The sequence below is a fragment of the Leptodactylus fuscus genome, chromosome 4 (assembly GCF_031893055.1).
Source record: "Leptodactylus fuscus isolate aLepFus1 chromosome 4, aLepFus1.hap2, whole genome shotgun sequence".
Classification (NCBI taxonomy): domain Eukaryota; kingdom Metazoa; phylum Chordata; class Amphibia; order Anura; family Leptodactylidae; genus Leptodactylus; species Leptodactylus fuscus.
The window spans coordinates 175334005-175355839 of NC_134268.1; the positions used below are offsets into that span (position 1 = coordinate 175334005).

Here is a 21835-nt window from a genome sequence, read left to right on the forward strand (position 1 = left end):
AATGCCAAAATATTTAGTTTTTTGTTAATATGCTAGTAAATTGTTTGGAGCAATGAAGGTGTCATTACTTCAGTAAGCGGCAACACCCTCATTGCTCTTAACAGTTTATTTGCATATTGACAAAAACACAATTAACCCCCCCCCCCCAAGCAACGCTAACACTGATTCACTAGGAGGAGCGCTTCTTGATTCACATCAGCAACATCATTTGCAGGGCTGGGCTGATATGTATATTCTGGCAGAATCAGCGCTGATAGACTCACAATTACTTCAATGGGTTCTGGTTTACGCATGTAACACATTGAAATCAATGGGTTAGAAAGCCTCCCATTGATTTCAATGTGTTACGTGCGTTAAATGGAACCCATTGAAGTCACTGGGAGTCTTATCAGTGCTGATTCTGCCGCGAGTTATCGTGGCAGAATCAGCGCCACATTACCCTGAGGGAATGCCCCCTTTAGGCTCAAAGATGGCTGCATCCTAAAAAGACTAAAGGGGGTGGGGGGGTTGTCTGAGACTCGAAAAGGAGCATCATCACCCGTGGAGTGGTCAGAATTTGTGACAGTAATGCAGTGGATACTATGACCACATTATGGCCCTCTCAATAAGCCCGGAGTTAATAATCTGTCTTTATGTAGTATAATTTATTTTATAGTATTTTAGTATAATTCTGTGTATCTGCAGATATTTATAAAGCTCAGCAACTGCCTCATTGACTGACTGGAAGTCTGTGATAGTTTTCCGTTTTTACTTGAGCCTTGGAGGTTTTTTTTTTTTTTTTAACTTTTCAAAACTCTAAGTCACATGGAGGAGCATGAAATGAGAAGCTTTTCCGTTACGGCTGTGAATGTGATGTGGTTAGGAAGGTCCAACGCTCATGTGAGTCATCACTCTGGACTTTTATAGCTACATCCACCCTTCCACAGACCCAAATTGTGAATCATATTTCTTGGGGTTTCCCAGCTAGAGACTTGTACAAAATCCTCATTTCTTCCCTCTGTTTTCTTAGGAGCTTTCTGTACTGAGCTGCGCACATGGGAATCCTTGGAGATGACACAAATTTCCATTCCTTGATTTTTAGTCAGACTTCTCTGGTACAATAAACGGTTTCGTTCACATTTCAATACTATTGGAGGAGATGGAAGTTCTGACTGTTGGGTGGAGCGGAGTTGCTCATGGTCTTCGATTATGTTACACTTATTCAGAGATTCTTCTGGAATATTCTTCTGCTGCTTCTTGTGTCTGACAGTCCCATTGTGTTCTGTAGGTTATATCAAATACAATGTAAAGCCTTTATCCAATTTAACTTGACATAAACTCATATGTTGGGGTCTGCATTAGTCTTACTAGGCTTTGGAGTTCTTCACATTCGTGTAAATCGGTATTTTTTTTTTTCTTTCCTATTTTGAAGCCAAACCTTTATTGACTCGTTTAACCCTATGTAGTACTTCCAATTTCTGGACATACCTCCTATAGCTTCTATAAAGGCAGCTGCAGGGTAAACTCCTCCTTTTCCTTTTTTGTGTCGTCAAGTGCAAATAATTTTCATTCAGTGATGGCGCCTGTGCCTGTTCTCCGCTTTAGCCAATCTGGTGGGTTTCAGTCTTCTCCCTCGAGAAACTGGATGGGGTGGAAACCCGGTGGCTGGTTAGTTCACTTGAATGGGTTTGCAAAGAGACCACACATGTGCGTCTTTCGCCTCTCCATGGCAAAACTTTTTTTTTTTTTTTTTTTTTTTTTTTAATATATACACTGAATACAAAGTCCGGCACGTCTGGGTTTCCGTGCCCTAACCTGTTTCTCGCAGCAGAAGACACACCAGCTGGATTGGCTAAAGTGAAGACCGGGCGCAGGTGTGAACCCGCCCTAAGTAAACTAATGTCCTCCATTTACATGTCATGTAGAGGGCAGTGTTTCCCTATTTACATCTTGGGAAACATATATATATTTTTCCCATAATCCCCCACAGTGGAGTGAAAATGGCTTTATAAGACTCCACACATCTACATGGTGGTCTCTCCCTAAGGAGTGACAATATCCCCATAATCTGGTCTAGAAGGCTCACCGCTGCCAAGTCCGTTCTCCCTAGACTGTGCTGATGAGATCCAATCAGATCGAAACGGCGCCATCCACAGTTGGGCTGATACTGACTTGGCAAAATCGCACATTATTGCAATTAAAGGCTTGTTGGAAAGTTGGGCATGATGTTCAAGGGAGCTGCTTCCAATAGAAAGCAGCATACAGTGGCAGTGTTTCCCTATTTACATCCCGGGAAACATATTTTCATATTCTTCCCATAATCCCCCACAGTGGGGCGAAATTGGCTTTATAAGACTCCACACACCTACATGGTGGACTCTCCCTAAGGAGTAACAATATCCCCGTAGTGATGGTCCATTCATACAGAGGAAAATGGTGAGGAATTTGGTGTGGAATTTCAGCGCTGAAGAAAAAGCCTCCCATTGACTTCAATGGGTCCTGCTAGCTTTTTATTCCGCTAGCAGATAAAGGAACCCATTGAAGTCAGTGGGAGGCTTTATCAGTGTTGACATTCCACACCATGAAAATTGGCGATATAATTGACGTGCAGTTTTTTTTTATGTATATATGTGTGTGTATATAATAAAATTTTCCCATGCATTTTGAGGATGAAAATTTTTCTGATCCACTTTACTGGTACTGTAAAACATTCAGAAATCTACAGCGTCCTGCTATATATATCCTAAATCCTAATATAGCTGCTTTTTTTTTTTTTTTTTTTTTTTTTTTTCCTTTTTATTGTGCATAATGAAAGGAATTTCAATGCGTAATCTCAGATTGTCATAATCCATAAAGTAAAATCTTCATCTGGAGGCTGTGGAAATCTCTTTGGGCATACATGTAGTTTTTCAGTCTTTTGCCGTGCTAATCGCATTGCCTGTTTGTCCTCACATGTGATTTGCAGACTGAGCTTACACTGCAGTAGAATTGTGGCTAATCCCATATGACAGCTGAAGCAGAAGAATGTGAAGCCCCTGTGATGGAGGGAAGCGTGGCATTTCTATCAGCGCTGTTCTCGTTCCCCTCTTCCTACGTCAGAGGCTTGCACATCGCATTAATCTGAACGTCAGATGCATATAAAGGGGCTGATACGTCAGCCGACAAATGTTTACCCACATGGATCCTCAGTGCAGCTATAAAACACATCCCTGCAGAGGCTTTTCTTTCTCCATAAAAGCTATCTGGTTTGCAGACTGCTGGACTGAATCTGCAGACTGAATCTAATGGAGTAAGAAATGATGATCTGTCAAGCCCCCTGTGCTGCCACATACCTAGTAATACTTCACACTAGTGGGGGAAAGGTGTGGTGTGTTTTTTTTTTTTTGTTTTTTTTTTTTAATTCCCCAGCTGGAGCACCCCTTTATTTTTGTGGCCATCACGCACTGTTGTCCTTAGACTGATATGTCCCATGGAGAGCGGTTTGCAGCAACCACAAAAGATGGTGCTCCCGTCGGTGTGGCCCCACCCTGAGTGCACTCAACAGATTATTTGCATGTGGAGTAAAATTAGATTCTCTCGGCAGCAAAAGTGTAGTTGCCCCTGCAGCAGCGTATACATGGTGTAATAGTGGTAGTAGTTGGTATTTGTCGCTGCAAGTTTCCCGCAGCCTATAACCTTTGCATTGGTTGAAGCCACCAGTGACACCCACAGCACAAAGTGATGGGCATTGTAGGCTTTAAGCCCACAGCATGTGTCTTATTGGCTTTAGATGTAGTATATGGATGAGCATTGTAGAAATGTCATCCCCTGTATTGCTATTGTAAATCGCACAAAGCCTACAAATATCTGATATAAACTTAGACTAGATAGTCTAAATATACACCAGATTTATCCTCCAGCCACTATGAAAAATCTGGAGCATTTTAAGACTGTCTAGGCTAAGTTTGTGCAGTCTAAAAATTAGAGCGGATTAGTAAATCTGCCCCCAGTATTCGCCGCCTCGGGGTCTCTGCATCTAAAAGGAAAACTACGACCAATTGCACAGAGCCACCCCCACCCCAATCCATGTCCCCTTCCCTCTTCTGGTTGAAATTAACAAATGTCGGTCTTTTTTTAACCCCTACTTACGATGTTACTATAGTAACAATTACAGGCTGCTCTTTCTATATATGTCATGTACGCCTATAAACATTGCACAATGATTGGTTATATGCTGGGAAAGGTTGCAATAATAAAGTTATGTTGGCCCTTGACTGTGTATATCGAGTAGATTTTGGCAAGTAAAATTATATCCCTTTATCCTGCTCATTTTACTGCTTGGCATGCTCCGAGTATTTCCAAGTTATGATACCATGTTGGCTCCACGGGCCGACCATCTGATTGACTAATGGCTGATGTCAAACCGAGCGCTCAGGATGTTTGTGGAGAAGCGGATCTGCTTTCTAATCACAGAAAGCTGTCACTTTCTATGTGGAATGCTATTCAGTGTATGGTCTTCCTCCAAATGGAAGAAAACTCTCTAGTGCCACCTATAGGGGGGTTACCCTTTAAAGCAGTGTCTGGCCCCTTGAAGAATCAAGGAACTTCATTCCAAACCAGACATGCGCAGCCCTGTTTTTGCTCCTCTTCAGTATACTAGGCCATTTTCTTCTGATATACTGTATGGACAGTACTCATTGCGATTGCTTGATATGGTAATTTTTTTTGTCAGATGTTGTCTATGTACAGTATGTATCTTAGGCCCACCTTACATCTGTGTTTGGGGATTCCTTTTACCTCTCTGCATGAAAAATGCAGAGAAGTCCTACAAGCAGCATTTTTGTTTTTCGTGCAGGAACCACATGGACCTATCAGGGCTAAATCCAACGGAAAAAACATCCAGCGAAGCAGTGGAGTATGTTGAATAAAAACTACTCCTTTATTATAACAGCCTAAAAGTCAGCACTACACATAGAATAGGAAAAAAGGGGAGGGGGGGCGTCAGACTGACGCGTTTCGGATACTAATCCTTCTTCGAAGTCAGGGCTAGTTCACACTGGGGCAAGGATGCGGATTTTGACAGTGGATTTCACCTCAAAATCCGCCTCCATACAATGGTGGTCTATGGAGAACACTAGCGTTCTTTTTTCGCTAGCAAAAAAAAATAGCGAGCTGCCCTTTCTTCACCAACCTCTGGTATCGGCCCATTCATTTGATGCGACTCCGGAGGGGGAAACCGTGACGGTCGTGGCAGGCGGGTTTTGACCCGAGAGTGATGCAGCTCCTCGCGTCACTCTTGGTGCCAAAATCTGCCCCCTGTTTGAGCGAGCCCTTAGTCTGTGGTCTTCAGGTTTCTTGAGGTAACCACTTTTTTATATAGACTAGGTTTCTGTTCAGGGAAACCTAATCCTCAAGCGGACCCCCACAAGCAGGCCCAATTCGCATTTGGGTTTCTAAGTGTTGTGGAATATGTTGGTGCTATATAAGTAAAATTGTACGTGTAAATATTCTAAATACTCCAGGTTGTCTTTCCATTTGTGTAATGACTTTTTATAGTTCATGTTTAATTTTACATTTCATTGAAAGGTTGTACAAAATATTAAGCCCATCTCCACCCAAGTAATAAAACTTGCCTACAGGGATTATTCTTATCCAGGGAAGCGAATGTGGAGGGAGGGCAGTAACCTTGAGCAGTCTAAAACTACATTAGGTGTCAAGTAAACCAACAAATGATTCATCTCTAAAGGACTCTTTGCAGACAGACATGAACTCCACTTGAGCCCTCTTAGCCTTGAAAATTGCTGACCCATTAGGAGGGTCAGGAGGTTAGACTGCACAGGGTGTTCAGACTGTGCGTAGGAGCCCGGTGGAGTCTGGTAACAGGGAATCCCTGGTGCATGTCAGGGGGAATTCATCGAAATATTAAAACTTTTGTAAAAGTTGTGGCTCTATGGCACAGCCTCAGGATACACCACTTTGCCTCTTTTCCATTCTGTTTTTCGTGAAGTATAGTTGGGGGGCCCTGACCTGACGCAGTCACCAGAATACTAGAAGAAGTTCTACCTGATATCTCACATGGATTGGAATTTTGGTGCAAGAAACCTCCCAAAATGCATTGGTATTAGGAGGCTTAAACCTCTGAATATATTTGGGGCATTTCATGTCCATGGAAGAATTAAGACTAGAAAAGGAAACCTTATTCTTATTAAATTCCCCCAAGAGTGGCGTCTGTGTCCAAGGAATTGTTCCCCAAGTAACTTACTTATATTCATAATTTACATTTAAGCAGGTGTTAATCTACAGTATCACTTGGATATGCCTTACCCATACACAGTATAGGGGCTACTGACTACTTAAATCCCTTATTGGTTCTCAGAGTGAAGGGGTGCTGCACGCCAGCAGTGTACTACAGTATGGCCTCATTCATATGGTTGGATCTGTTGCAGTTCTCTGGACATTGGGTGTTGTGTATGAATAGTCAGAGACCTTCATAAGCATCTGTGGTGTTAGAGGCCCGTTCGCCACCTCTGCCAGTGTTTTCAAGTTCTTGGCATTTGCGAATAGTTGCCGTTCCACTGAATCCAGCACATTCCCAAGCCACAAGTGCAGTTAGTTTTGATGCCTCGTGTTATTTTTTTTCTTTTTTAAAAAGGCATTGTAGTGTTAATAGGTTAACAATTGCACCAAAATACCTTTAGCAGTGTTTTGAGTGATTGTGGCTCTCTCTGGGACCTCCTAGCATCCTTTGCATTTGTTTACATGCTTCCTGCTGTCCTAGCCTACGTCTCCCATGATTCCCTTCCTCTATAATATCAGAAGGGCGGTGTCAGGCAGGGGGTGTGATTCAGAGCTCCAATCAGAGGCAGTCAGTGTCAGAGCTCAGAATCGGACCCTTTGCCTACTCCTGTCTGACACCGCCCACCTGACAGTACAGAGACTAATAGCATTTCAGGCACTAAAACTAAACTTTTTTTTTTTTTTTAATGAATGGTGGGGGGCTACAGATAAAATTCCGGTTCTGCTAGAATCCGTGAAGGGGCAGCTATTAATTGATGTAAAGAGATGGACTTATTGGGGGTGGGAAACGGTCCTCTTTATTCGGGATGTATGGATCCAGATAGAAGCCTAGGTGTAGTGTGAAAGGTGCCTGTTACCTAGATCTGACTAGCTTTTTAACGGCTTTACTTTGATAGGTTTTCATTCATGAATTTGGGAAAGTTGAGTTACAGATTCTTGGGTAGATTTAAAAAATCTATATATCCAGTATGACAAGTTTGTGGGAAGTGTCCTGCCCCCTCCCCGCTAGTTACACCAGTAGGGCAGATGTATAACCTTGACTTTCGTGCCTGTAATATGTAATCCGCGCTTGATCTTATTCTTCTATTCTTGGAGAATTTGAGGCTGTTATGTCGGAGATAATAGTCTGGCTTATCCTGTATACAGCGTGCCCAGTTTGTGTAACTGCTTTCATATGTGGCATTGAGTTCTTGCTGAAGCTGGTCCTGGTTAACTGAGCAAAATGTACCATTTATCCTTGCGAGGGGGAAAAAAAGCCTTGAAAGTTAAGTTGTAAAATGTGCCCCCTCCCACTGGCTGCAGATTAGTCACTAACCCGCCAATGTAGTTGGTGACTGCTGCAGAATGGGCACTGGCGCCCCTCCTCATGACAGGAAGTTACTGGTGGCTCCAGCTCCTACTAACATGTGAGCATTACTAGGCATTTCATTCTGCAGCTCTGCAGTGTTTGCTTCTTTCCACAACAGCTGGGGAGGAATGCTGCTTGTGCCGGGGGAGTGAGGGCTGTCTGCTCTCTTCCAAGCCACCTCTCCGCCGCCTGGGGCTCTGCAGCTCCGACAAGCATCTCCTCAACAAAGGAGTCATTCTGAGATGCTGAAAGGAAGCCTATTAAATAGTGTGTGATGCTTATGGGAACGTCAAGCCTGGCACATCAAGAATCAAGACGTTTGCATGTTAAAGGGCGAAGGGATGCCTGCTGTGGCGGAGGATTACAAAGGATGCCGTTGCCTTTGGGTGCTACTTTGCTAACTCCTTGTGAATGAAGCTCTATCGCCATCCAGTATTGGAGTTCCTCAAGAAGCCCAGAATCTTTGACAGTTTTGCTCAGGGAGATTCATTGCTTTGGCTTATTGTAGCCGGCATAATGAAGTAAACACATCCTCTGTATTTCGGTCATGTGGGACCTTTGGGATTTAGCTGGCAGCGATTCTCCATGAGTACCCAGCTCCCTTGTGGTCTGAGTCATCACAAGTGAATGAGCTTTTTACCACTTTGGGCTTCATTGTTTCTCGTTTTGTAGACCTGGATTTTGGACCGCTGGGTTTCCCGTTGGATTACATAACTGGATTAGTACACGTAAAGGCAATACAATGAATGAAAACCCTTTTCGGATCCTTGCAGGATGCATTTGTGTACAGCCATGAAACAGCTGACTAGTGTGTTTTAGTCACTGACCTTGCAGGGAGCATAACCAGCTCCTTAATAAATAAGTAAAGAAGACTTTTATGGCTGCACATTGGATTGTTTCTTAGATTATCTCTGTTAAACAGGGCAAGAAAAATCTGGATGTTTGCTTGCTTTGTGGCATTGCAGTAGTCTACAAGATAATGCAATGAACACAATGGATTTTAGCTGTTTTTATTAGTGCTTTTATTTTTTTTCACTGCATTGATTTTTTTCCATGTCATTGAAGAGGTCTCTTACCCTTTATGATAAGATTTGAGGTTTGGGTTCGTGGTAGAATAGAGTGAAGGCATGAGTGGGCATTGTGCCATTGTTTTGCAGTTTCAGTAGTACATGAAAAAGAGCCTTGGCTCCAAGCAAGATCGAATGAGCCGCGTGTGTATTGTGGTCTTGGAGGAGGGGGAGGACGAGTCCCCGGATTTTCCCTCCAAGTTACCGAGTTATGGAAATCCCTATCGTCACGCACCTCCTAGACCTGTGTTGGTAAGACTTTGGGCTTTTGTTACTATGGTTGTCGCCAGATTTACTTTGTCTCGAATTCTGAATCGTTAACTGCAAATAATACAAAAAAAAATAGTCAAAGTCATGATGTGGTTAAAAATTATATTTCGTCATTCATCAGTTTCCTAGAAAGCTTGGTGATGTCTTAAAGTATTTGAGAACTGACAGCTAATAAAGGTGCTGCCACCTAGAGAAGGTCTTTTAGATACTGGTACATCCTTGCCTTGTATCACTGCATAACTGGGCACAGGAAAGCTGAGTGGCGTATTGTGTGTAGGCCACATTGGTTGTCACGTTACTACTTCTATGTGCACCCAAAAAAAGCAAAAAAAAATTGTTGTTTGCATTGCTTGGTGGTGATTTTAGTTTGTGTGTGTGTGTGTGTATGTATGTGTATGTATGTATATATATATATATATATATATATATATATATATATATATATATATTGTGTGTGTAAGTGTTTTGACTTCTCTTTCGTGTATATATACGTGTATGTATACATGTACGGTATGTGTGTCTATAATATATAAAGATATGATTTAGCTATGCAGAAAGTTCTATTTTAACCTACTGTCAGCACGAATACATATTGCACTCTTTCATGTTCCTGTATAATTGATGCTTTTGCCATACATTTTCTAAGCAGAGAATTGGATAGATGCCTGTTTGACATTTATAGCCATGGAAACCTTGTCACACTTCAGAATTTCTTCTGTTAAATCCTGTGTTCTGGGGCGGAAAGAATTTTTCCGTGAGGCCTACAAGCTTCATGGCAAACCACAAAATAAGCATTTTTCTTGCTTATTAGAAGTGTTCACTTGCTATAGCTGTACATAGTAGTAGTATCATCTTTAACTCCGTCCTGACAGTGGCATAGTAAATATTTGCAGGTTGTCACTTGGTTTCCATAGATACGGTGTTCTGTACTGATTCTCCAGGGTTTCGGAGTTGTACTTGGTTGCAGGTTTCATTACTGTGGTTATAAAGTAATGAGTAGTTGTCGGAGTTCCACCTGAGTTTATAGAGCTTTATCTGTACTGTGACACCCATGGAGACTTACTGTATCCAGGTTAGGGCTGCCTTTATTACACTACTAGAGCCCTTTAACACACAACCTCTGGCATGTTACTCTACTGTTTGCTCTAGGCACTCTGGAACATAACAAATAACTTTTTTTTTTTTTTTTGGACACAAATTTTTGTTGGAACTTTTGAAAGAATGTAAGAATTTTGTTTCCAACTTCAGGGCAAAAGATGTCCCTTATGGCATACCGCAGCTTGAGCATAAGATGTGACGCCAGTATTTGTGTTAGTTATAGGTGGCCATAAGAACTGTCCCCGGAAACCCTCATTTGGCTGAAGGCCACCTGACTCTCCCATAGACTTGCAGGGTCAGCCTCAAGCAGCGTGCATGTGATTTTTAGTATGAAAACTGAAAATAAAATGTCAGATCTCTGAACAACGAAGGATCAGGCATGTTGAAATCCAACATGACTGATCCGTTTTCTCTCGGTATTTGAATGATGTTGAATCTGGTCATTTAAAGGGGTTGTACAGTACTTGATGATAAATGATACTGATGACCTACCCACAGGATTGGATCAGATCGGTGGGGTCTGACAACTGAACCCCGCAACAATCAGCTGATGTGGCCACTGTAAGCCATATATCATTATCAGGTCTAATGAAGCCCTGCTCCTATTCAAGTGAATTGACTTGCAGTGTATGGACCACAAGCTCTCTACACTGCAGTGCTGGCTCGGTGAATTGCAGTCCCATTCATTCGAATAGGAGCAGTGCCGCTTCCAGCTATATACCTTATATACTACAGCCGCATCAGCTGGTCTGTGCAGAGTCTGGGTGATGGACAATGGCTGATCTGATACTGATGTCCTATGTGAATAGGTCATTGGTATCAATTGTCTTCATATTCTGGAACACCCCATTAAATCTAATGTGTTTTGAGGAAACCACCTCTAAAATTTTCAACCCTGTTATGTTTTACCCTTATTTTTTTTCTAACCTAAAATAATACTTTTTATTTCTTTCCTTCTTTTACAGCCTCCCCTAGTTCAAGCAATTTTTAATGGTGATCCGGATGAAGTTCGGGCACTGATATTCAAGAAGGAAGATGTTAATTTTCAAGTAAGTGTTTTCTACGTGTGTTTGTATACTGGGGTTCTTCCAAAGCACCTGGTTAAGATTGTCTACTATCCAACAAAGTGTAAAAAAAAATGCCCATGTTGTACAAGTAGATAAAGCACAGTGATATATTGACAGTCCCATTGCTTTTATAACACGAAAACAGAATTACCTCCAAAACTTAAAGGAAGTCTGTCACTTTAAAAAAATAATAATAATCTAGTAACCTGCCATGTACAGTGGATTTTTTTTTAGGAGGAGAAACTCTCCTTGTCTCCACAACCCAAAGAAGCAATACAGAGTTAATCATTGTGTGCATATGCAAATCAGTCTGCAAGTGCACTAGGGGTGGGGCCTAAAAATCCTGAAGAAGGAGAGGCAGTATCAGAATACTGTGCTGTTACCAAATAAAGTCTTTTTGGGTGAGCGCTGCCTCTGTACTTCTCTTTGGAGAGTCTGGTCCTAATTTGCTAAGTATCAGAATACGTCACTCACTGCTAATGGAGTTTTGGCCAGCAATTTCACAGGAGTGTTGGTGAACTTGCAACTGTCTTTAGGCAAATCTGGTCATTCTGACGCTCATTTGCTGTGCTTGCTGATCTGCAGATCTATAAAAAGATGGTTGCATGTATGTCTCTTTATTTTGCAGGCTCCTTAATGGTACTCTTATTAGTTTGTGTGGCATTTTGGACCCAAAAGACTCCCTTTTAAAGTGGTTGTTCTATCTTCAAGACTTTTTACCTAAGTGCCTGGTCACTTGTGGTTCTGTGTCCCCTCTCTGAATGGAGTAGGACGTAAGCATGTGATCCGCTCCTTCATTCACTGTTTGAGAGTGATGGCTGCAGCAGTCCCATAGATAGTAAGTGAAGCTGGAGCATGCATCCTTGACTCGATTGTGTACACCAGCGACTACCCTTACCACCTCCCCTCTGAATAGGTGATACGTTTTGATTATGGGGTAACCCATGCGGATGTAACACAGGCTCTTAAAATCGTGTAAAGATTTGCTACATTAGTCTTGCTCCCCATGAGGTTTTTCACTTGCGGGCTTTTATGACCTTGGTAGAATTTCAGCTATGTTTTAAAGCAAGTATGAGGAAACTGCATGCCGTTTCCCACAAAGGTTTCCACCATAACTACTACAAGGTCACCACTTTCACCTGTTGTGTAGGCTCACCATCCTGTTTAGACATGTCCTTTGAGGGTATTGTTAAAGCTTAGTATTGGCGCTCAGTCACTTCCCACTGCATTCTTCATCTTCCACAGTACTTCAACGCTTACTAAAATATACTGTTTTATGGCAAATCTACCATGGTCTTGGTGGTAAAATCTTAATTTTAGGTCGGTGGTGATGGTGTTAAATTTTTGCTGGTGTAGCCTTGTCTGACCTTTTTGGAGGATATATAAGTTTTTGGACAGTGTCTGTCTGGGTGAGCTGTAAAGGAAAGCTGGGAAGCAGATGGAAAATGTGTAGTCAGGAGGCTGGCCAGTGACAAACTGTGGAGTCACCTGCAACGTGATTCATTTTTATAACTGAACGGTTTAGTGGAAAAAAACGTCATTATTGGTGAAACGAAATGTTTCTATAAGAGACTGACAGTAGGTAGTAGGCAGATGGAGTGGGATTTGTGATGGATATTGTACATTTCAGGATATCGAATGCAACTGCAGACAGCACAAATGAAAAGCTGCTCAGTATGATCAGTGATTTATTGTCTATTACAAAGTATTATACGGTATAATTCTATTAATCTGGTCTCTGGCGATAGAGCAGATATGATATAGTCTTCCTGCAATGTTACTAGGCTGGATGCAGGAGAGTGATTAGAGATTTGTCCCCAAAATAGGATCCTGCTCAATGTCTGGCAGCATGACTTTAGCGGTTTCCTGGGTGTTATAGGGGGTTATTACCAACTTTGACCCCTCAAACTGCTGACTGTACTATTTAGACAATGGGGAGAACCGTTTTAGATATACTTAGTTTGCCCCCAGTACCATGATTGCAGATGTTGGGTGGTGACCCTTTTATGTACTGTACCTATGGCTCTCTGCATTGGGGGATCCCCAGCTGCTTCACCTCTGCTCCGACTGATAGTTCTAGTATCCTGATGCATTCACTACCGCCCTCCGTCACTGCAGACGGGAGGGCATTGGGATTGTTCAGGGCAGAGAGTCTGGGACACTACAAGGGTCATACATTTAGGATGTACAGACTGCCAGCCGTCAAAGGAAATCAGAAGGGAGAGATCAAAAAAGTTTATCCCTAGTGTGCTGAGTGAACTGTTAAGCCCACTTGGATTCTGGGCCCAGTCACTGGAGGTGTTAACGATAACACCCCATAGATCATTCAATGACATCATATGTAGACAGGAGTTCTCAAATGGATGTTCAGCTGTCCAGACCCCATCCTTGTCTTGCTCGATGACAGCGGCAGGAGAAGTATTGATCTTCTGACTGCTGTCCCTTTAGCACTGATACATTACAGTAGCAACACCAAGGATCAGTAATCCCTGCTGCCTACACAGGAACGCCATGGCTACATTAGCCTTCAACACAGACGTGAGCATAGCCTTTATAGGAGTCAATGGTGAAGGCTACTTCAGGCAACCGCAGTCTGCATCCCTTATTAACTCTGTGATCACCAGCTCCTAGTTTGGTAGAGTTGGTTGTATCACTTAAAGATTTGTTCACGATAAAACACCACAATGGGCCCATCTTGCCTTCGGTGGGTGCTGCAGGAAAATATGGTCTTGCCATGGCAGCCATTCCGATGGGTGGTAGATCATGTAATACAAGGCCAACTTGAGCTGTCTAGATGGGATTCTCTCAGAGGAGATCTTTACTTTTTGGCTTCTTGTTGGGAGAATGTGAACCACGCAGGGTATAGTGTATAAAGGATATCTGCCATATTTGTGCTCAGTAGTATAATTGCAGGGTACGGATGTTAGCACACATACCATTCTTAAGGGGAATAACTTGTAATTCTTTTCTGTCATAAATTCCTTAAGCAGTCTCTAAATTGGCAGCTGGTGTGAGGAGAAACTTCTGTGAGGCTAATCCCTTATGGCGTTTTGCGGCTCAGCAACTTTATATGCCATCATCAAAGCGCATGTGGTGCTGGCTGTACAGGTAGTAGGTATCATGGCGCTAGCAATTATAGAAATGTATTAGTATTCACTGTAATAAAGGCATTAGGGACATTAAAGGGTTTCACCAGAATTTAAAGGGGTTGTCCACTTTCAGATCAATATTGAGACAGATGTTCTAGATCTCTGCTTTTCACTCATTCTGTTTATTCCCAGTGGCTAAAAATCAGTCCATGGTCATGTGATGTAAACACAGGTGTACAATTCATTACCTGTGTAAATCACATGACCATGGACCATATATCACATGACCATGGACCATATATCACATGACCATGGAGCGTATATCACATGACTATGGACTGATTTATATCCACTGGAAGGAAGCAGAATGACAGCAAGCAGAGATCTAGAAAACCGTGAAGAATTGATACAGAAAGTATGTTGGAAAATTGTACAACTTTTTTTTTTTTTCTTCATTCGTACAGTAACATTTGTCTCTGTATTGGTCTGAGAATGGCCGACCCCCTTTAATATTGAAGACCAATATTTTGGTTAGGACATAATTATCGGTTCAGCATTGGTCTGCCACCCCAGTGATCGACTGTTTTTATAGTGCCCAGTTCATAGACCCATGGGGTGACATTCATGAGTCGCATGGCAGATTTGTAGCTTGGTCCCATTATAATGAAGGGAACTGAGCTGCACTACAGAGGACAGACACTAAAAAATGAACAGCACTGAATAGGAAGCTGCAGCCTTAGCCTCTGATATGGGGGACTGAGGGCATCGTTTGGCACAGAAGGGGGCTATATTACTGTTACATACTTGGTTTATTTGGTGACCAAATCATCCTTGGAAAATTTTGGAAGACAAGCCTGTTTGTTCAAAGTGTCCACAGTACATAAATTCAATATCCTGTATGTCCAGAAGAGATGTTAATTAGATCAGTTTAAGGACTTTTGGGGGTCAACATTGCATATCGTATTAAACTATATTTACTCTTACCTGGAAATACATTGGCTACAGTTTTTTCCCCTAGGACAGAGTTAAAATCATTTAATTTAGAGGGAATTCCAGTAGCGTTGTGGCCTAAATATAGCAGCCATCCCCTGTGCAGATTCACATTGTAATGCCTTATCTAGTGCACTAGCTTATCTATGTAGTATGAGGGCTTTGTTCTCTATCTTGACTTGATCTGTCATACGTAACCCAGTACTACTGAAATGTCTGTATATTGTCTCCCCTTTGGACAAGATGGATTTTAGCAATAGTAAGGTCCAAATTGCCGTTGATCCAAATAAATTCTCATTGGTTTTCGGACACTATGACTATAATTAAGCGGCATCGATCTATATATGCGTCTTACTACTTCAGTGCAGGTAGAAGATGAACCTTGAAGATAAAATTGGTGCGTGAAACTTCGATTATTTCTCCTGATTAGAGCAGCATTATATGGTGCATTACTTTTAGCAATTTTTGTTAAGAAATTTGGTTGTGTAAGAAGTGCATTTACCGGCAATAGTGATGGCCTACCACCCAATCATTCAGGGTTAATGTGATTTATCAAGGGAACTGAATCAACATCTCTTTGGGGTTTTTTTTTTGCTTAAAAACCTAAAAATTGAATGTCCATTTACTTTGTGTTTTTCTGCACAGCTCTCTGCTGTTCTCTGTGTTACTGCTCTGGGTGGAGGGATAGCATGCTGTTCTAATTTGGGATCATTAGCGTCTCAGCACTGTATGTGTTGAATGGACATGATGTACTAATAGGCTGCTCTCTCAGCATAACTCCTTGTCTGTCCGTAATTGAGTTATCGAAGCAGGGCCTGAAGAGACAGAAAACATATTCAATTTACATCACTTTATTATAAATCTCATGCTCTTTGTAGGACACGATGTAAAAATGAATGGCCTCATGGATGCGGCCAAGTGGGCATAAATTATTTCTTTTCACCAGCACTTTTCACTATATAAACAGAGGTTTGTTGCCACCCGTAATTAAGCTGTAAGTGCTTCTACAGTCGGATTAAGGCTACGTTCACACTACCATTGTTAATGTCTGTTGCAGTTACCCTACGACAGTAATGGACATAGACGAAGCCTTCTGCTCCACCCATTTCTATTTCCATTGACTCTAAACATGACAGGCACTTTCTTGTGAAATATTTGTTTACTTAGGGAAGAAAAGGTCCTGCAGGCAGAGCTTTTTCTTTGTTAGAAAAATTTTAAAAAGCATGACGCAACAAAGCTTCCATAGTGATTTTTACTTTGTGAATGGAGACACCCAATGGAGGGTGAGATGAATGAGTAAAGTGTGCAATTATACGCTCACATGGCCTAGTATACCTGTTGGGAAAATCGGACATGTACTTTTGCATGAAGTGAGCAACCGAGAAACAAGGCTGAGCGTAAGGTTTCTGCGGTTACCACTGAGGGTCTGCACTATGGTAAACCCTAATCTAATCTGTGTAGCCACCAGCTGCCATTTCGGCGCAGTTTGCGGCGTTCCCTTTTTCCCTCTTCACATCAGATAATAAAAAAAATGACTTATTGTATAGGTTTTTTAGTTTTGTTTTTTCACATCTGCTCATGTCCTACACCTTCCAGCAGTCTCTGGTAGTACAGAGGTGGCTGGAAGCCATAGTTCGACTACTAATATCTGAGAAATACAAGCTGCAACAATGCCAGGAAGGATATTAACTGCAGCTTCAGAAACAATACCAAGCAGTGTCTAAAGTGTTAAAGTCGTCTTGATATCCAGTTGCCTGAATAACAGCCTAGAAGGTCAAGTATCTGGGGGTGGTCTTCCTATCAAGACAATTTTACAGCTTCTGCTGTGCATTCCTTACTTGTTTCCACACTCCGGGTGCAACTGAAACAGAAATCTGTTGGTGTGAACATGTATTTTGTTACCTTATAAGTATACTGAGAAGCCTCTGCTTGTGAAGCTCTGGATGCAGTAGGGAATGGGATTTATAAAGAACCCGTCTTCTGACGTCTGTTTTAGTATTGAATTGTGTTCTTGAGTAAAATGGCAATTTACTTAGATTTCTTAAATGTGTAGTTACTCTGATATCCCTCCTGGAAATGTATGAATAAATTGAGAATGTCCCTGCACAGCCTGAATCTACCCTGTTAGTGTGACCTGTATCAGACTGCATAGGGACACACCCCTATGACAAGAAGTATGGTAACACCCAGTTGTCAATTTATTCATAAATATTACAGAAAGAATAACAGGAACTACACAGTAAAGTATCAAATATTTTGAACTATTGATCAAGGCGATTCAATTTCTCCTTCTGAGACCAGTAAGGCTGGTCTTGCACGACCGTATTGAATGTACGGTCCGCAAGTTGCTGATCGGTAACATAGGCTCCCGAAATGTCTGTGTCCTGCCGCACTCGCCCATAGAGTTCTATGGGAGAGTCTGTGCAGTGCCGAAATTCACGGCCATTACGGACATGTCCTATAAATTGTGGACCACGGTTGCGGCCCGGCCACACCACGGATAAAATATCCGGTGGTGTAAGAGGCCAGTGTCTGCAAATGGCCCGCAATTGCAAACCCTCAATTGCGGACCATTTGCGGACTTGCATTACGGCCGTGTAAGACCAGCCTAAGTTAGTGTACGTCATCTTATATAGCAGGCAGTGCGCCCTGGGAAGAGAGATGAGCTTGTTTTATCCTCTTGGAATAGAGCTCATTTATTGTAAGAGTGTAGAAAAAAAGACATGGCTCCAGAAATTAGGGATAAGTATCACATTGCTGGGACCCTCAGTCTCAGGAGAGCGGGAAGTCCCCATGCATTCTCCTTGTAAGCGAAGTGGCACTTCATTTACAAGACCAGCGCCTCCTTCACTTCCATGGATCTGTGAGAGATTGCAGTCTGAGCAGCCCTATAGCAGCGAATGGTACACTAGTCACACAAGCGTACTGAGGTTTCAGTGGGACGTTTAGTCCACCATTCTCCTGATCGTTGGGGTCCCAGCAGTCGAACCCAGAGATGTGACACTTGAGTGTCTTTAATGGCACATCCCCTTTAATTGCCCTCGTGTATTTTTCAGTTCTCCAGAATATATGCAAATCTCTGCAGCTCTACAATAATTGTTCTAAATGCGGTTTGTGAATCCATCTTATAAGTAGTAATAGAAGGCTGAGTGTATTGAGACCTGCACATAGACAATTTCCAGGTTACTCTGGGCGATCTATTCTAATGAATATAGATTTCTGTTCTGTCAGTGGATATGGCCATGTGCTTCAGTTGTCTGTCTCCATGTAATCCTGAAGATGATGATGGTTCTTCTCTGCTGCCTTTGAACGTTATACTTCTGTTGTATTGTTTGCAGGTTATCAAGGTAACATATGTTTGTATAGCCAATATCTACTTATTGCCGCATATCTTATAAAACCAGTAGAACTGGTATACGCAGGCTAATGGGAGCTAATGTATAATCTGCCTCTTTTGGATAGTTTTTGGACAAACTAGCCTTCTTGACTACTCCCACCCCAAACACATGCACCCCGGGCTTGGCTGAGCATGCATGTGTTCTTAGTCAGGGAATGGGATAAGGCTGCTGTTAACTCCACTGGCGATAGCTTATCTCTGTGATAACATGGGGTTAGGTATATTGAAATCCAACATGCGTGATTTTTCTCTGGACATCTTCCATTGAGGGAAAGTCAGGAAAACCTCTATAAACATTTAATGATTGGCCGGTCTTGCCAGAAATTTCAGGTTTGACCACTATTTATTTTGTATGTATGGTTTGCTTTAGGGAAAAGTTAAATTGATGTGTTTTACTGCGAAAGTAGAAATCCTATATATTTATTGACTATGTTCTCCAGAGGGAGATCTACGCCTTCTTCTACTATGGCATACATAAGACGAGTCACAAACAGAGGTGTCTATATGTCCCAACGAAAGGAATGCTCTCTATGACCTGGCAATGGAGAAAATAACCTATATATTGTGTATACAGATGTAGCAAAGGCTAGCATGGCTTATGTGGCAAAGAGTATTTACGTGACTTTTGATGGGCTCTCATGATGGGATATAATGTTGCAGAAAGTCAAGGTAAGGCTACATTCACACTATTGTCATCTAGGTTGTCCAGGAATCTTTTTACCTGGGCAGAAGGCCGGGGATGGTGGATATTTATTTTTTAAATACTGGTCTGTCCTGCTGGGGTTTGTGTCCACAGAAGTCCTTGCTGCACGTCCACAATCAGTGGCCTCCTTAGTCACAGGAAAGGAACAAGTGATGTCACTTATGTCACCAGTTCCTTTTCTTAGGCTGCCTCTGATTGGCCATGTGCAGTGAGGACTTCTGCCAGGCACGCATTGGACTGGGTGGAACACAGTGGTCAGGTGAGTGATTTACCCTCCCCTTCCCACAATCCATGGCTCCTGCCCAAGTACTGAGTTTCCTGAACAACCGCTTTAATGTCCTTTGCTATCATCCATCATACGATGGATCTGTTCCTTTTGGAACAGAAATACTAATTTGGCAATTAAATCCAAATCATGATTAAATAGACTTTATAACTGAGTAATGCATGATGTTAAGGATGCTGCCCTCTATAGGGCGGCATACAGAGTGCACTGTTCTCCTAATTACATCCTGGAGAATAGATTTGCATATTTTTTTACCCATCATACGATGACAGCAAAAGACCTGAACGGTAGCAGAGTAACACACAGATTAAGCTCCCTCAGTCGGTGTCCATTTTTTCAGTGTGAATGCACAACTTTGTCTTCTGTCAGACTACTATACAACATGGTGGAAGAAACGGTGTTGTACCCTATGGTAAACTGTAGTACAGCAGTGTTGGGGAATTGTCTCTTTGGCGTTTTTGCTCTTCTCGGCAGAAGTTCTGGTTTTGGTTGTCATCTTTTAGGGGAACTAAATCCTCCAAAGTTCTGGAAGCCGAGCGGCCTGTGATGTGTGGAGAGATTTGTGCGCTGAAGCTGATGTGCTGTAAATAACAATCTACCTGCTGCTTCAGCTTTTTGTGTGAGCGGCACACACGTGCTTTCTAAATAAAGACTGCATTTTTCTGGCCCTATTGAGAAAGGGTCCATAGGGGGCTCCGGTAAGTATTTGCTGCAATTGTTGATCTAGTCACGATTCCGGAATTTATTCTAGCCGTAGTTCTAATGAAGTCATTTGTTGTGTTATTCCTATTATTTCAGTACAACATGTTCTTAAAGGGATTTTTCGGGATCAGAATACTGATTGCAATCAATATCCACTGTAGGGGAGAAGGGGTAACTCTCAGCACCCCGCTGATCAGCTGTTTAAAGAGGTAGTGGAGCTCAGTTGAGTCTCTTCATTGTTCATTCTGGTCCGTCTACCTGCATACCAGAATGGAAGTAAATACTAAGTAGACTGCACACAGGTAGATGGAGAACATTAAATGATGGCGGCCACGGCGGGAGGCCGAGCGTCACAGCCCTTGTGAATGGTTGGGGGGAGTAGAGATATTAATGGTTTATCCTAAAGATAGCCCATCAATATTCTGATCCCAGAACACTTTAAGCACTTCTGATAGTCCTGCAGTATTTTCCACTATAGAAATGTATGACTATGCATAACGTTGTCAGGTCATACATCTTTCATTGGTCTTGTAAGATGTCTATCCTTGGGTAGGTTCACGTGGAATATCTTCGGCTGATATTGGGGCAGATTCCTCTGGTGCAGGCTTGATTCCATTTACTTTATTCCAGTTTTCACATTTTATGTCCCATACACACAGTGAAGAAGCAAATGTTTATAAAGCAGATCTGTTTGGTGTCTGTTAGTTTGCTAGTAGTTCTTGGAATATTCTGTTTATTATTGCTCATCTCCGCTCTTTAGTTAGTGCTTGTTTGACATCTCCCTTCATTATTGATAACTATGTCCCATCCATCAAGAGGCGCATCTGGGCTTTAGGCCAGACTAATGCTGCTACTTGTATGGCAAACTCAGATTCTGTAAATCAAGATCTATATAAACATACATTCTGTAATATACTCCATTTTATATCTATAGACTTTCACAAAATATCAATAGCAGTAAAATCTACAAATACCATCAGAGGAAGTCATTGGTAATATGGCTTTGTTGACACTACACTTTTAGACTGTTTGGAGTTTCTATTTCTTCTCTCTCCCCCCAAAAAAATCAATTTATGATAGATCTATATCTAAGGGGGTGTTCACACTGCTGTTAGTGTCTGATGTTTACATTTTCTGACAAATGTGAACAGACACCAACAGATCCGTTAAAAGATCACATTGATTTCAATAGGATTTGTTGCATTGTCTTAGTGTCCACTTTCATGAAATCAGTCACAGGTCCATTATTTTGGTGGACATACTAATGCAGGTGCAGGCCTTTTGGCTGCATTCATAATGATGTTAAAAAGGACCTTTCACGTCTTTCTGAAAGTGCAGTTTTATATACCACTAGAAAGTCGATCGTGCTCTGAATTCAGTGCACTGATGGGTTTCCCGGTATGTGCCCTGGTGGAGTAGATCTCTCCTCACTGTCAGAAGGTTCTTCCTCATACCTCAGCGTCATCGCTGGGCTGTGAGGAAAGTGCGCCCCCACCCCTGACAGTACTGTAACATAGCCTTGTACCGTCAGAGTGGGCTTTCCTTACTGCCCACTGATGACAC

The 21835-nt window shown here is 42.1% G+C and overlaps 1 protein-coding gene across 2 annotated transcripts in view; it reads left to right on the top strand.

Moving 5' to 3' along the window:
* ANKRD28 (ankyrin repeat domain 28) overlaps positions 1-21835 on the top strand; it is a 113259-nt gene that overhangs the window by 32761 nt on the left and 58663 nt on the right. The window contains exons 1-2 of one of the 2 annotated variants that reach the window (XM_075271412.1): positions 8641-8922; positions 11004-11087. In XM_075271412.1, the coding sequence (XP_075127513.1) occupies positions 8773-8922; positions 11004-11087 (234 nt within the window). In that variant the 5' untranslated portion in view covers positions 8641-8772. Of the gene's footprint in view, positions 1-8640; positions 8923-11003; positions 11088-21835 lie in introns of those variants that run through there. The other variant, XM_075271413.1, reaches the window with a different exon arrangement.